Raw genomic sequence first — 14,942 nt, forward strand, 5'->3', positions numbered from 1 at the left:
TTTCCATTTTAACCCTTCCTTTATTACTGGAAAAAATGGGTTAACAGCCAAACAAAACTCAAAATGAGTTGCCCTGATTCTGTAGTTTGCAGAAACACCCCATATGTGGTCGTAAACTACTATTTGGCTAAACGGCAGGACATAGAAGGAGGGGAACATCATATGGTTTTTGGAAGGCAGATTTTGCTGGACTGGTTTATTTACACCATGTACCCTTTCAAGCCCCCTGATGCACCCCTAGAATAGAAACTCCATAAAAGTGACCCCATCTAGGAAACTACGGGATAAGGTGGTTGTTGTTTTGGGACTATTTTAGGGGTAAATATGATTTTTGGTTGCTCTATATTACTCTTTTTTGAGGCAATGTAACAAAAAAAATTAAATTCTAAAATAGTTTCTACATTCACTATTTAGTTTTGTGGAACACCTAAAGGGTTAACATAGTTTGTAAAGTAACTTTTGAATACCTTGAGGGGTGTAGTTTCTTAGATGGGGTCACTTTTTTGGAGTTTCTAGTCTAGGCTACATCAGGAGGGGCTTCTAATGGGACATGGTGTAAAAAAAAAAAAACTGTCCATCAAAATCTGCCTTCCAGAAACCGTATGGAGTTCCCTTCGTTCTATGCCCTGCCATGCGGCTATATAGCCATTTACGACCACATATGGGGTGTTTCTGCAAACTACAGAATCGGGGCAATAAATATTTAGTTTTGTTTGGCTGTTAACCCCTGCTTTATTACCGGCAAAAAGGATTCAAATTGAAATTTTTTTGGCACCGTTTTTATTTTATATTTTTAACACCGTTCATCCGAGGCGTTTGGTCAAAAGTTATTTTTATAGCGACGACTTTTACGCACTCGACGATGCCCAATATGTATGGCTCTCAGACTTTGGAGACACTAAGCAGGCATCCTAAAAACTACGGCCCTCCAGATGTTGTAAAACTACAATTCCCACCATGTCCTGCTGATGGCTGTAGGTTGTCTGGGCATGCTGGGAGTTTTAGTTTCACAACATCTGGAGGGCCGCAGTTTGAAATGCCTGCTCTAAAACTAATATTTTTTGGGGGGGGGAAAATTGTTTCTGTGTCTCCAAAGTCTGAGAGCCATAGTGTTTTATGTTCTCTAGTGGACTGTTGGGGATTATAAAAATGTAGTACTCCATGGAAGTGTGATACTCCCTGAAGCAATCGATAACGCAGAGGCCCGGATGATCGGGGCGCGTGTCACATTGAGTAGTGGTGTCCTTCCGTATCCCCCTCTTGTGACACACTCTGCATCTTTTTTGGGTTCGTCCCTTCTTTCCAGTATGGGGGACCACACCTGGAAAGTGTTGGCCAGGGACGATCCGGGTGCCTCCAGTTCCCGAGGTGCTCCGGCCTGCTCTTTCCCGGTCCGAAAAGATCAGGTCTTTGAGGACTGCCTCATAGAACTGAAAGTGGAAAGGGGGGGGGGGGGGGGGGGGGGGTCTGGGGTCTGATAGATGGATCAAAGAAAGTTGTGTGTAAAAGTTATTTATTTATTTTTCCTAAATTTTCCCTTCTTTCCCTTCCTAAAGGTGCCTCTCCCTCACTGACCCTAACCTACCTGGGTGGCGATGGGTGCAGGAGGGTGATGGATTACGATTAGGGGGACGCAGGAGCTGGTGCTGAACGGTGCTGCACGGTCAGGGTGCTGGACAGGAAGAGGAGGGGAGAGAGGAGCGCAGGAAGTTTGAATCTCGCGCCTCTGTCCCCTGCACCAATCAGCACCCTGGACAGCAGTGTTCAGCACCAGGGCCAGCACCGCCTCTGCAAATCTTCGCACTGCGATTGGTGGTGTGTAATCACGCCACCGATCGCAGTCTTTTCCCGGTTCATCAGGTCACAGGACACCCGAATGGACCGGAAAAACGCAAAAAAACGCAGGTCTGAATTGACATGCGGTTTTCTGCGATCGTCGATACGGGGGGTCAAATGACCCCCCCCCCTGCGTTGTTACGGGATGCCGGCTGAATGATTTCAGCCGGCATCCCGTTCTATTAACCCCCGCGGCGCTGGAATCGCGAATTAAAGCCATGAAGTACCGGTATGTCATGGGTCCTTAAGGATTCGGGATCCATGCCGTACCGGTACATCATGGGTCCCTAAGGGGTTAACAATCTCCAAACTTTCTGTGAGACTTGGGCCACTCTTGGCGAGATTTTGGCTTTAGACAGGTGGCAGATCAACTCTAATGATTTCATTAATAAACTTTGCAAAAACTGTATATTTCCAGTCAAACATGGGTGCAGATCCCATGGAAAACAGGAGAATCTCTTGAAGGATGTCTTCATATGATGTGTTCTACTCATGGCTTGCTCAATGAGCATGCAATAATTTTACTAAAATATAAGTCAGTCGATTGTCCAGATTAAACAATGTTTTATTCATATACAAAAAGGCACAGTGGAAAAATAAATGTTTGTTACAAAATATCCTGCACAACCTAGAAAATTAGTAGCACAGGATGAGTGAGGACTTGCATCTTTGCCAAACTCCCTGGCAGCAAAACCATATTACCTGGTTTAGCAACAGAATTTAACACATACTTTGTGTTGAGAAGGTAAAAAGGAAAGCACTTGTTATTTAACCATTAATAGCTGCAAGTCCAAGTTAGACAATTAGTCCGCACTGTGAAAATGGAATGTACATTTTGTGCAAACGCCAGAGAACCGCATATTCTTTTTAAGTCTTTACTGTGGATTTCAACGCAGCAGAATAAAAACCAAAGGCCCAAATTAGTCAGGCTTTTCCATTGGCAGTAGTTAATGTAAGCATAAATTTGGTCACCCAAGCTCGTATCCCCTCAAAACAGAGATCCCGAGGGAACCAGTCTGTGTCATCACAAGGACAGAAAGACAGGGCTTCGTTGTGGTTAGTGATCCCAGATTTACAACTTTACTAATCACCTGTCAAGAAAAAAAATAAAAACAGAAAAATATGAAAATGTTTTACAAAGCAAAAAATTGCAGATTCGGGGGCTTCCTCCATGTGCTTACCTTCTTAAACCTCTTGATTCAAAAATTTTCTCTTCATCACTGTCCATGGATCCCAATTCCATAGTTTCATCATAATCTGAGAGAAGTCCATACTTCTTCCTCTGTGGCTTCTTTTTTAAGCTGAAGAATGATAGGTAACAATTCAGGTCAACTGTCAAAGGACAAGCTGCATTTTTTCCTCAGGATAGGTCAGCAATATCAGATTGGCAGGGGGCCGACACCCAGGACCATCGCCAATCAGCTGTATGAGAAGACGCGCACGCAGTGTGCACATGCAGTCTCTCTTCCTGCTCGCTGCTGTATGTCTATGGAACAGCAACAGGGGACAGGAAGAGAGAAGGTGTAGACGGCACATCTCATTAAATTGCCATTTATATTCACTAATGGATTTGTATCAATTACTAAATACAAAGTTCAGTATATTACGATGCAGAGCTGTCACCTGCAGGCCCGCATTGAAATATACCAGTAATAGGCCACTTGCCCATCAGTAGTGACTATTACTCAAAGCATCTGGGCATGCAGGCCGTTGGGTGCACTCCCGGCCCTATGAAGTGCGGGAGAGCACGAAACAGCTGTCGTCTCTTATCTACATCTTGCATGCCCAAATGCTTTGAATACATATCGCTATTGAAGGGCAAGTGCAGGGTCTTCTTCCTTTAGTGAGGATTGGAAGGGTAATAATTTGCATTTCATTTTCAACTATATAGTACGGCTGAAATGAAAAAGACGATAAAGTCTCAGTGGGCCCCCTTGTGGCATTTTGCATGAAGCACGCAGCAATGAAACTGCATGTATTCTTGCCGTTGCCAAATACAATAGACAGAGCATGCTGCAGAGTGGATATATGTGAATCTGTCCGTATGCGCTTTTTTTTTTTTTTTTAACCTATCCAGTGTATCAGTCCCTTCTGTTTTTAACTGTACACACTCTAAAGCAGGCATGTCCAAAGTGAGGCCCTCCAGCTGTTGCAAAACTACAACTCCCAGCATGCCCTAATAGCTGTAAGCTATCCAGGCATGCTGGGAGTTGTAGTTTTGCAACAGCTGGAGGGCCGCACTTTGGACATGCCTGCTCTAAAGATAAACTACAGACATTGAATATACTGCAGACTGGAAGAGGGTTGCTGAGCTTGAGGTACTTAGCTCCAGACACACACTGCCCCACATTATGCTTATGATGCTGATGTGCAGCCAGCCTCCTCTGACTGGTTGCTGACACCCAGCGCTGGCTTTCCTGTGGCTTCACTACAGATCACATAACTGCCAGCTACTATTGGCTGAGAGACAACGGGTAATTATTCCCCTTTTTCCCCAGCACACAGTAGTAATTCCCAGATGTGCCACTTCACAGTAGTTATGCCCCCATGTGCCCCTTTACAAAAGCTTTGGCCAGATATGTGCCCCCTCCACAGTTGCTACGACCAGATATGCCCCCCTCACAGCAGTTATGCCCAGATATGTGCCCCCTTCACAGTAGTTATGCCCACACTGTGTCCCCTTCACAAAAGCTATGGCCAGATATGTGCACCCTTCAGTTGCTATGCCCAGATATGCCCCCTCACGGCAGTTCTGCCAAGATAAGTTCCCCCACAGCAGACCAGCAGCGCAATATGGTTACCACCCCTCTGTGCCCTTACTGCAGACTGCTAGCAATTCATTCATAACTTCTAGTAGAAATAAGGGATTGGCACAACATAAGAATAGATGCTCCAGAATTATTACATGGGAAATCCATGTAGCTATTAAAACAGACACGTCAGGAGTGGTGAAAGGTCCCATTTAAAGGCTATGAACACCTTCAGAGGCATATTTTTTTTATCTTTTGCATTTTACTCATTTTGGGTTAAAAGTCCTTCTTCCGTTGGCTTTTATCACATTTTTTCGGTTCTACAGCCTCTACTTTCAGTGTATCTGCAGGGTACCTTACTTAATACAATACTGTTAACTGAAGCAAATCAAGAAAAAAAACTGTCTGATGATCCTTATCCAAATATATGATTTTTGGTGCTGCACAAATAGTATGTGCCCTCCCCCATATGAAATGGTCTCAATTCTGATGGCTGGAAAGGGCGGTAGCAGTCCGACCACTACTAATCGAACAGCTCACTCCTATCCACTGTTAGACAGTGATGACTTAACATTAATGATATAGTGGATAATTATGTTCTTTAAATAATTCAGTAATAATTCAAAAGCTATATTGTCTGCTTACACTGGCTTCCTAATAATATATATAATATGTTGTGAGCATTATGGCAAAATAGAGGCCATCTGGAAAAGATTGTTCAAAGTACACTATATATGATGAAAAGACTTCTTTCAGTAAGAAATAAAAACTTGCATATGGCATCTAAGCAACATCCATGTCTTACCTGCAAGTCCGAATCACAAAGTAGAGCACAGCCAACAAGCTGATTCCAATGAGTACATAGAAGGCTCGCTGCATCATTTCAAAGTTGCCCCAGAAGGATAACTGGGTAGGCTTTGTGATCGAAGAATTTGTGGGAACTGTTGAAGTAGTGACACTAACATCCGTGACATTTTCTTGCCCGTCTGCACTACCAGGCACAGGCATCATAAAAATCAGTAAACACGGGTAGCACCACACCTGCAAGACAAACAGGATTGTACACCACCAAGCAAATATAAATACTGACTATATGATGCTATAACCCTAGTTACAAATGTTATGGGGTCATCATTTCTCAACCCAATACCAGCAACCATTTCAAGGTGGCCTTACACTTTAGGCTACTTTCACGCCTGCGTTTGGTGCGGATCAGTCTTGTATCTGCACAGACGGATCCGCACCTATAATGCAAACGCTTGTATCCGTTCAGAACGGATCCTTTTGCATTATTCTTAAAAAAAAAAAGTCTAAGTCAAAACTAATCCGTCCTGACTTGCATTGAAAGTCAATGGGAGGCGGATCAGTTTTCAATTGCACTAAATTGTGTCAGTGAAAATGGATCCGTCCCCATTGACATACATTGTAAGTCAGGACGGATCCGTTTGGCTCCGTATCGTCAGGCGGACATCAAAACACTGCAAGCAGCGTTTTGGTGTCAGCCTTCAGAACGGAATACAGGCGCAACGGAGCCAAACTGATGCATTCTGAACGGATCCTTATCCATTCAGAATGTATTGGGGCTGAACTGATCCGTTTTGGGGCGCTTGTGAGAGCCCTGAAACTGATCTCACAAGCGGACCCAGAAACGGCAGTGTGAAAGTAGCCTTAGACAGCTATCGACTGAGACTTTTGGCTTAACTCCTGTGGAATCAAAGGATTGAGCATAGTGAAGTCCAATTTAATGTCATAAGGTGCCCATACGGTGAGACTGGACAACTGTCTAATATGTATGGGCACCTTTTGACACTAACCAGCCCCCAAACAGGCCTTAACCCCTTCCCTACTGCCTCACGTAAATTTACGTCAGCGATCGCACACATTTAACCCGTCAGATGCTGTGGTCAAGTGTGACCACGGCATCTGGGAGGTCAATAACCAGGAGTGTACGCTCCCTGCCATGCACCAGCTCCCCCTAGCCAGGATAGGGGAATCCAGATGGTATTTGCGGCAGCCTCAGACCTACTGAATGATCCAAGGCTGCCGTACATAAGGTATGGAGATATATACAATAAAATAGCTTCCAGTCCGTTACTAGATGGAACGTGCCGCGAGTCTCTAAAGTGACGTGGGTTCAGTTTACATGCAGCATAGATAAACAGATGAGACCACGTGTTTTTCTCTTCTCAGAATCCAGGTGTGTTCCCTCTCATCACCATACAAAACGACCGGGGTCCACAGACATATTTTCCAAATTACGCCCTGTGCAAAAAAGTGTAATCATTAGATTGCTTTTCTCATAGACCCAAAAATGCACTAGCATTGGAGTCTGAGAATTACTCTCCATGCCTTATAGATAAACGGATGAGACCGTGCGTTTTTCTCCTCTCAGAATCCAGGTGTGTTCCCTCTCATCAGCATACAAAAAGACCGGGGTCCACAGACGTATTTTCCAAATTCTGCCCTGTGCAACACCAAAATGCGCTAATAGTGTGAATACCGCTAGATCGATCTTACAATCATGCGATAATTATACTCACAAGCCTAAGCAGGTTAAAGGCACATCAGCTAGAGTCAGGTATTCTCTCCCTCTGTGTTCCGTCATGCAAACAATGCTCCTAGGAAGAGTGTCACTTCCATAGTGAAATACCGTCAATGTTTGTATTTGAAAAATGTCCAATGTTTTTCATTGATTATTCGCTTGTTTTATCGAAATTCTTGTGAGTATAATAAAATCCTTTTTATACGAACATTGACGGTATTTTACTATGGAAGTGACACTCTTCCTAGGAGCATTGTTTGCATGACGGGACACAGAGTGAACACAGAGGGAGAGAATACCTGACTCTAGCTGATGTGCCTTTAACCTGCTTGCGCTTGTGAGTAAAATTATCGCATGAGTGTAAGATCGATCTAGCGGTATTCACACTATTAGTGTATTTTAGTGTTGCACAGGACAGAATTTGGAAAATACGTCTGTGGACCCCGGTCTTTTTGTATGCTGATGAGAGGGAACACACCTGGATTCTGAGAGGAGAAAAACGCACGGTCTCATCCGTTTATCTATAAGGCATGGAGAGTAATTCTCAGACTCCAATGCTAGTGCATTTTTGGGTCTATGAGAAAAGCAATCTAATGATTACACTTTTTAATAGTTTCCTTTGGGAACTATAACAAGCAAAAAGAAGAAAAATAATATTACAAAACAATTTAAAAAAAATTAGATTTTTTGTACTCACCATAAAATCCTTTTCTCGTAGTAGGCATTGGGGGACACAGCACCATGGGTATACGTCCAACTACCACTAGGAGGCACTAGACACAAAAAGTGTTGGCTCCTCCCAGGTGGGCTATACCCTCTCCATAGGCACAAGGCTATTCAGTTTGTACCAAAAGCAGTAGGGGAGAGAAGAAAAGCAAGGAACCAACAACTCCCGTACCGGGAAAGATCAAGAGACCAGCCCGGAGAAGCGGAAGTAAAAATATAGGGTGGGATCTGTGTCCCCCAATGCTTACTACGAGAAAAGGATTTTACGGCGAGTACTAAAAAAAATACAATTTTCTCGTGCATGGCATTGGGGGACACAGCACCATGGGACGTCCCAAAGCAGTCCCCGAGGGTGGGAAAAGAACAGCCATGCCACCGGTTGGGCATACAGGTGCAGGAGAACCATGTGACCCAACAGGAAAAAACACGGAATGGACAAGAGGTTCTATAACAAGGAAGGAACCTCAAGGAAGAAGCAGTGAAGACTGCCAGTACCCCAGGACAAATGCCTGGAAGAAAATCCCAAATGCAAGGAGAAGGCAAAAGGGAACACAGAGCTCAGCCAGGGGCTGGAGAAAAAATTAGGACAGCACCGCGTGTTGGAACTACCTAACGCTCTAAATTGACCCAAACAGTGAAAAAACCTGTGGGCAACCCCTTACAGGCCAGGGGAGAAGAGAAACAGGGAAGCACTGGAAGCCAAACGAGTGAGGGAAGCCATAGCAAGGCTCACATGTGAAGGGAGCAGGTCTCCCCTCACCGCAAGTGCCCTATTGAAAGGTGAAAACCTAAGGCTGCTAGAGGAAACCGCCAACCCTTGGAGAAGGAGGGGGTTGTAGGTAAAAGGCCAGGAAAAGAGAATGATGAGACCTGCGTCCCAAAAACAGGAGATGAGGCTCGAGCCCCTGAAAACAAGATATCACTGTGAAGAGTAAGACCAGAGGAAACTGGGCATATGAGGTATCAGGGGAAAAAAGGAACCAGATACAGGCCCAGGAAATCTCAGCAGGGATACACTGGACTGAGAGACATGGGAGTAGAAGGAGAGTACTTTAAAGGGTTTCTACCACTTGAATATCACATATTTGGTGTTCAGACACTAGCGATCTGCTAGTGTCTGTTCTTGCCTACAAGCTAATTATCACATTAATCCGGCCTGCCGATATCTCAAAAAAAGCACTTTTATCTTTATGCAAATGAGCCTCTAGGTGCTATGCAGGCGTTTTTCATAGCACCTAGAGGCTCCGTCTACCTTGCAGTTTGCCGCCCTGCGCCTCGCTCCAGCACGCCCATCTCTGCCTGTAATCGATCCTCCCCCTGCTTCAGCCTTCCGAAATCTCGCGCCTGCGCCGTCCGTCGCGGCATTCGGAGGCATTCGGCGCAGGCGCAGTCCATGTCTGATCGCTCCGTGCTCAGACATTTCCACTGCGCCTGCGCCGATGTCATCGGCGCAGGCGCAGTGGAAATGTCTGAGCACGGAGCGGTCAGACATTGACTGCGCCTGCGCCGAATGCCTCCGAATGCCGCGACGGACGGCGCAGGCGCGAGATTTCGGAAGGCTGAAGCAGGGGGAGGATCGAATACAGTAAGAGATGGGCGTGCTGGAGCGAGGCGCAGGGCGGCAAACTGCAAGGTAGACGGAGCCTCTAGGTGCTATGAAAAACGCCTGCATAGCACCTAGAGGCTCATTTGCATAAAGATAAAAGTGCTTTTTTTGAGGTATCGGCAGGCCGGATTAATGTGATAATTAGCTTGTAGGCAAGAACAGACACTAGCGGATCGCTAGTGTCTGAACACCAAATATGTGATATTCAAGTGGTAGAAACCCTTTAAACAGCCTAAGGCCGAATGCACACGGCCGCTTTTCACAGCCGTGAGCGGTCCGTGGAACCACGGGCTGGATTCCTGCTGAGAGCAGGAGCGCACGGCGTCATTGGTTGCTATGACGCCGTGCGCTTCCTGCTGCAGTACAGTAATACACTGGTATGATCTATACCAGTGTATTACTGTACTGTGGCGGCAGCAGGGAGCGCACGTGCCATAGCAACCAATGACGCCATGCGCTCCTGCTCTCAGCAGGAATCCAGCCCGTGGTTCCACGGACCGCTCACGGCTGTGAAAAACGGCCGTGTGCATTCGGCCTAAGGAGGAAAAGTTCTACAACAGGAGGAGGTCCTTCCCGAAGGAGACCATACGGCGGAATTGCAAACCGTAGCACCAAACCACTCAATACCAGGTACTTGACGTGGGAGGATGGGAAAAGAGACCCGAATCCCAAGAGGACCACAAGGCTATTGGAACCCATAAAGGGAACAATCAACCCAGCCCCCCAGTATTAAAACACAAGAAAAAAACATTTTTATAATTCCACCCCATTTGGAATTTTCTCCCATTTCCCACTACATTGTATGCAACCGTAAATGGTGCCATTAGAAAGTAAAACTTGTCCCACAAAAAACAAGCGATCATACGGATAAAAAGTTTTAGGGTACTTTCACACTAGCGTTTTTCTTTGCCAGCACAGAGTTCCGTCAAAAGGGCTCAATGCCGGAAAAGAACTGATCAGTTATACCCCTATGCATTCTGAATGGAGAGTAATCCAGGATGCATCAGGATTAGAGTTGAGCGAACACCTGGATGTTCGGGTTCGAGAAGTTCGGCCGAACATCCCGGAAATGTTCGGGTTCGGGATCCGAACCCGATCCGAACTTCGTCCCGAACCCGAACCCCATTGAAGTCAATGGGGACCCGAACTTTTCGGCACTAAAACGGCTGTAAAACAGCCCAGGAAAGGGCTAGAGGGCTGCAAAAGGCAGCAACATGTAGGTAAATCCCCTGCAAACAAATGTGGATAGGGAAATTAATTAAAATAAAAATTAAATAAATAAAAATTAACCAAAATCAATTGGAGAGAGGTTCCATAGCAGAGAATCTGGCTTCCCGTCACCCACCACTGGAACAGTCCATTCTCAGATATTTAGGCCCCGGCACCCAGGCAGAGGAGAGAGGTCCCGTAACAGACAATCTGGCTTCATGTCAGCAGAGAATCAGTCTTCATGTCATAGCAGAGAATCAGGCTTCACGTCACCCACCACTGTAAGAGTCCATTATCATAAATTTAGGCCCAGCACCCAGGCAGAGGAGAGAGGTCCCGTAACAGACAATCTGGCTTCATGTCAGCAGAGAATCAGTCTTCATATCATAGCAGAGAATCTGGCTTCCCGTTACCCACCACTGGAACAGTCCATTCTCAGATATTTAGGCCCCGGCACCCAGGCAGAGGAGAGAGGTCCCGTAACAGACAATCTGGCTTCATGTCACCAGAGAATCAGTCTGCATGTCATAGCAGAGAATCAGGCTTCACGTCAGCCACCACTGCAACAATCCATTGGCATATATTTAGGCCTAGCACACAGGCAGAGGAGAGAGGTCCCGTAACAGACAATCTGGCTTCATGTCAGCAGAGAATCAGTCTTCATATCATAGCAGAGAATCAGGCTTCACGTCAGCCACCAATGCAACAGTCCATTGTCAGATATTTAGGCCCAGCACCCAGGCAGAGGAGAGAGGTCCCGTAACAGACAATCTGGCTTCATGTCAGCAGAGAATCAGTCTGCATGTCATAGCAGAGAATGAGGCTTCACGTCACCCACCACTGCAACAGTCCATTTTCATAAATTTAGGCCCAGCACCCAGGCAGAGGAGAGAGGTCCCGTAACAGAGGATCTGGCTTCATGTCAGCAGAGAATCAGTCTGCATGTCATAGCAGAGAATCAGGCTTCACGTCAGCCACCACTGCAACAATCCATTGGCATATATTTAGGCCTAGCACACAGGCAGAGGAGAGAGGTCCCGTAACAGACAATCTGGCTTCATGTCAGCAGAGAATCAGTCTTCATATCATAGCAGAGAATCAGGCTTCACGTCAGCCACCAATGCAACAGTCCATTGTCAGATATTTAGGCCCAGCACCCAGGCAGAGGAGAGAGGTCCCGTAACAGAGGATCTGGCTTCATGTCAGCAGAGAATCAGTCTTCATGTCATAGCAGAGAATCAGGCTTCACGTCACCCACCACTGTAAGAGTCCATTTTCATAAATTTAGGCCCAGCACCCAGGCAGAGGAGAGAGGTCCCGTAACAGACGATCTGGCTTCATGTCAGCAGAGAATCAGTCTGCATGTCATAGCAGAGAATGAGGCTTCACGTCACCCACCACTGCAACAGTCCATTTTCATAAATTTAGGCCCAGCACCCAGGCAGAGGAGAGAGGTCCCGTAACAGAGGATCTGGCTTCATGTCACCAGAGAATCAGTCTGCATGTCATAGCAGAGAATCAGGCTTCACGTCACCCACCACTGCAACAGTCCATTTTCATAAATTTAGGCCCAGCACCCAGGCAGAGGAGAGAGGTCCCGTAACAGAGGATCTGGCTTCATGTCACCAGAGAATCAGTCTGCATGTCATAGCAGAGAATCAGGCTTCACGTCAGCCACCACTGCAACAATCCATTGGCATATATTTAGGCCTAGCACACAGGCAGAGGAGAGAGGTCCCGTAACAGACAATCTGGCTTCATGTCAGCAGAGAATCAGTCTTCATATCATAGCAGAGAATCAGGCTTCACGTCAGCCACCAATGCAACAGTCCATTGTCAGATATTTAGGCCCAGCACCCAGGCAGAGGAGAGAGGTCCCGTAACAGACAATCTGGCTTCATGTCAGCAGAGAATCAGTCTGCATGTCATAGCAGAGAATGAGGCTTCACGTCACCCACCACTGCAACAGTCCATTTTCATAAATTTAGGCCCAGCACCCAGGCAGAGGAGAGAGGTCCCGTAACAGAGGATCTGGCTTCATGTCAGCAGAGAATCAGTCTGCATGTCATAGCAGAGAATCAGGCTTCACGTCAGCCACCACTGCAACAGTCCATTGTCATAAATTCAGGCCCAGCACCCAGGCAGAGGAGAGAGGTCCCGTAACAGACAATCTGGCTTCATGTCACCAGAGAATCAGTCTGCATGTCATAGCAGAGAATGAGGCTTCACGTCAGCCACCACTGCAACAATCCATTGGCATATATTTAGGCCTAGCACACAGGCAGAGGAGAGGTTCATTCAACTTTGGGTAGCCTTGCAATATAATGGTAAAATGAAAATAAAAATAGGATTGAATGAGGAAGTGCCCTGGAGTCCAATAATATATGGTTATGGGGAGGTAGTTAATGTCTAATCTGGACAAGGGACAGACAGGTCCTGTGGGATCCATGCCTGGTTCATTTTTATGAACGTCAGCTTGTCCACATTGGCTGTAGACAGGCGGCTGCGTTTGTCTGTAATGACGCCCCCTGCCGTGCTGAATACACGTTCAGACAAAACGCTGGCTGCCGGGCAGGCCAGCACCTCCAAGGCATAAAAGGCTAGCTCTGGCCACGTGGACAATTTAGAGACCCAGAAGTTGAATGGGGCCGAACCATCAGTCAGTACGTGGAGGGGTGTGCACACGTACTGTTCCACCATGTTAGTGAAATGTTGCCTCCTGCTAACACGTTGCGTATCAGGTGGTGGTGCAGTTAGCTGTGGCGTGTTGACAAAAGTTTTCCACATCTCTGCCATGCTAACCCTGCCCTCAGAGGAGCTGGCCGTGACACAGCTGCCTTGGCGACCTCTTGCTCCTCCTCTGCCTTGGCCTTGGGCTTCCACTTGTTCCCCTGTGACATTTGGGAATGCTCTCAGTAGCGCGTCTACCAACGTGCGCTTGTACTCGCGCATCTTCCCATCACGCTCCAGTGCAGGAAGTAAGGTGGGCACATTGTCTTTGTAGCGTGGATCCAGCAGGGTGGCAACCCAGTAGTCCGCACAGGTTAAAATGTGGGCAACTCTGCTGTCGTTGCGCAGGCACTGCAGCATGTAGTCGCTCATGTGTGCCAGGCTGCCCAGGGGTAAGGACAAGCTGTCCTCTGTGGGAGGCGTATCGTCATCGTCCTGCCTTTCCCCCCAGCCACGCACCAGTGCGTTGGGTGCCACCCCGCTGTGACCATGCTTCATCCTCATCCTCCTCCACCTCGTCCTCCTCGTCCTCCAGTAGTGGGCCCTGGCTGGCCACATTTGTACCTGGCCTCTGCTGTTGCCAAAAACCTCCCTCTGAGTCACTTCGAAGAGACTGGCCTGAAAGTGCTAAAAATGACCCCTCTTCCTCCTCCTCCTCCTCCTCCTCCTCCTGGGCCACCTCCTCTTCCATCATCGCCCTAAGTGTTTTCTCAAGGAGACATAGAAGTGGTATTGTAACGCTGATAACGGTGTCATCGCCACTGGCCATGTTGGTGGAGTACTCGAAACAGCGCAACAGGGCACACAGGTCTCGCATGGAGGCCCAGTCATTGGTGGTGAAGTGGTGCTGTTCTGTAGTGCGACTGACCCGTGCGTGCTGCAGCTGAAACTCCACTATGGCCTGCTGCTGCTCGCACAGTCTGTCCAGCATGTGCAAGGTGGAGTTCCACCTGGTGGGCACGTCGCATATGAGGCGGTGAGCGGGAAGGCCGAAGTTACGCTGTAGCGCAGACAGGCGAGCAGCGGCAGGATGTGAACGCCGGAAGCGCGAACAGACGGCCCGCACTTTATGCAGCAGCTCTGACATGTCGGGGTAGTTGTGAATGAACTTCTGCACCACCAAATTCAGCACATGCGCCAAGCAAGGGATGTGCGTCAAATTGGCTAGTCCCAGAGCTGCAACGAGATTTCGCCCATTATCACACACCACCAGGCCGGGCTTGAGGCTCACCGGCAGCAACCACTCGTCGGTCTGTTGTTCAATACCCCGCCACAACTCCTGTGCGGTGTGGGGCCTGTCCCCCAAACATATGAGTTTCAGAATGGCCTGCTGACGTTTACCCCGGGCTGTGCTGAAGTTGGTGGTGAAGGTGTGTGGCTGACTGGATGAGCAGGTGGAAGAAGAGGAGGAGGAAGCCGAGAAGGAGGAGGTGGCAACAGGAGGCAAAGAATGTTGCCCTGCGATCCTTGGCGGCGGAAGGACGTGCGCCAAACAGCTCTCCGCCTGGGGCCCAGCTGCCACTACATTTACCCAGTGTGCAGT

At 47.5% G+C, this 14,942-nt stretch overlaps 1 protein-coding gene across 1 annotated transcript in view; it reads right to left on the reverse strand.

Moving 5' to 3' along the window:
* Nucleotides 1-2,383: 2,383 nt before the first annotated feature.
* Nucleotides 2,384-14,942, reverse strand: part of FAM174C (family with sequence similarity 174 member C) — a 40,868-nt gene continuing 28,309 nt past the window's right edge. Inside the window, exons 4-6 of the mRNA XM_044278989.1 lie at nt 5,392-5,627; nt 3,018-3,137; nt 2,384-2,927 (exon numbers count right to left, since the gene is read on the reverse strand). Of these exons, the coding sequence (XP_044134924.1) occupies nt 2,924-2,927; nt 3,018-3,137; nt 5,392-5,627 (360 nt within the window). The 3' untranslated portion in view covers nt 2,384-2,923. The remainder of the gene's footprint in view (nt 2,928-3,017; nt 3,138-5,391; nt 5,628-14,942) is intronic.

This window comes from Bufo gargarizans, chromosome 1 (assembly GCF_014858855.1).
Source record: "Bufo gargarizans isolate SCDJY-AF-19 chromosome 1, ASM1485885v1, whole genome shotgun sequence".
Lineage (NCBI taxonomy): Eukaryota > Metazoa > Chordata > Amphibia > Anura > Bufonidae > Bufo > Bufo gargarizans.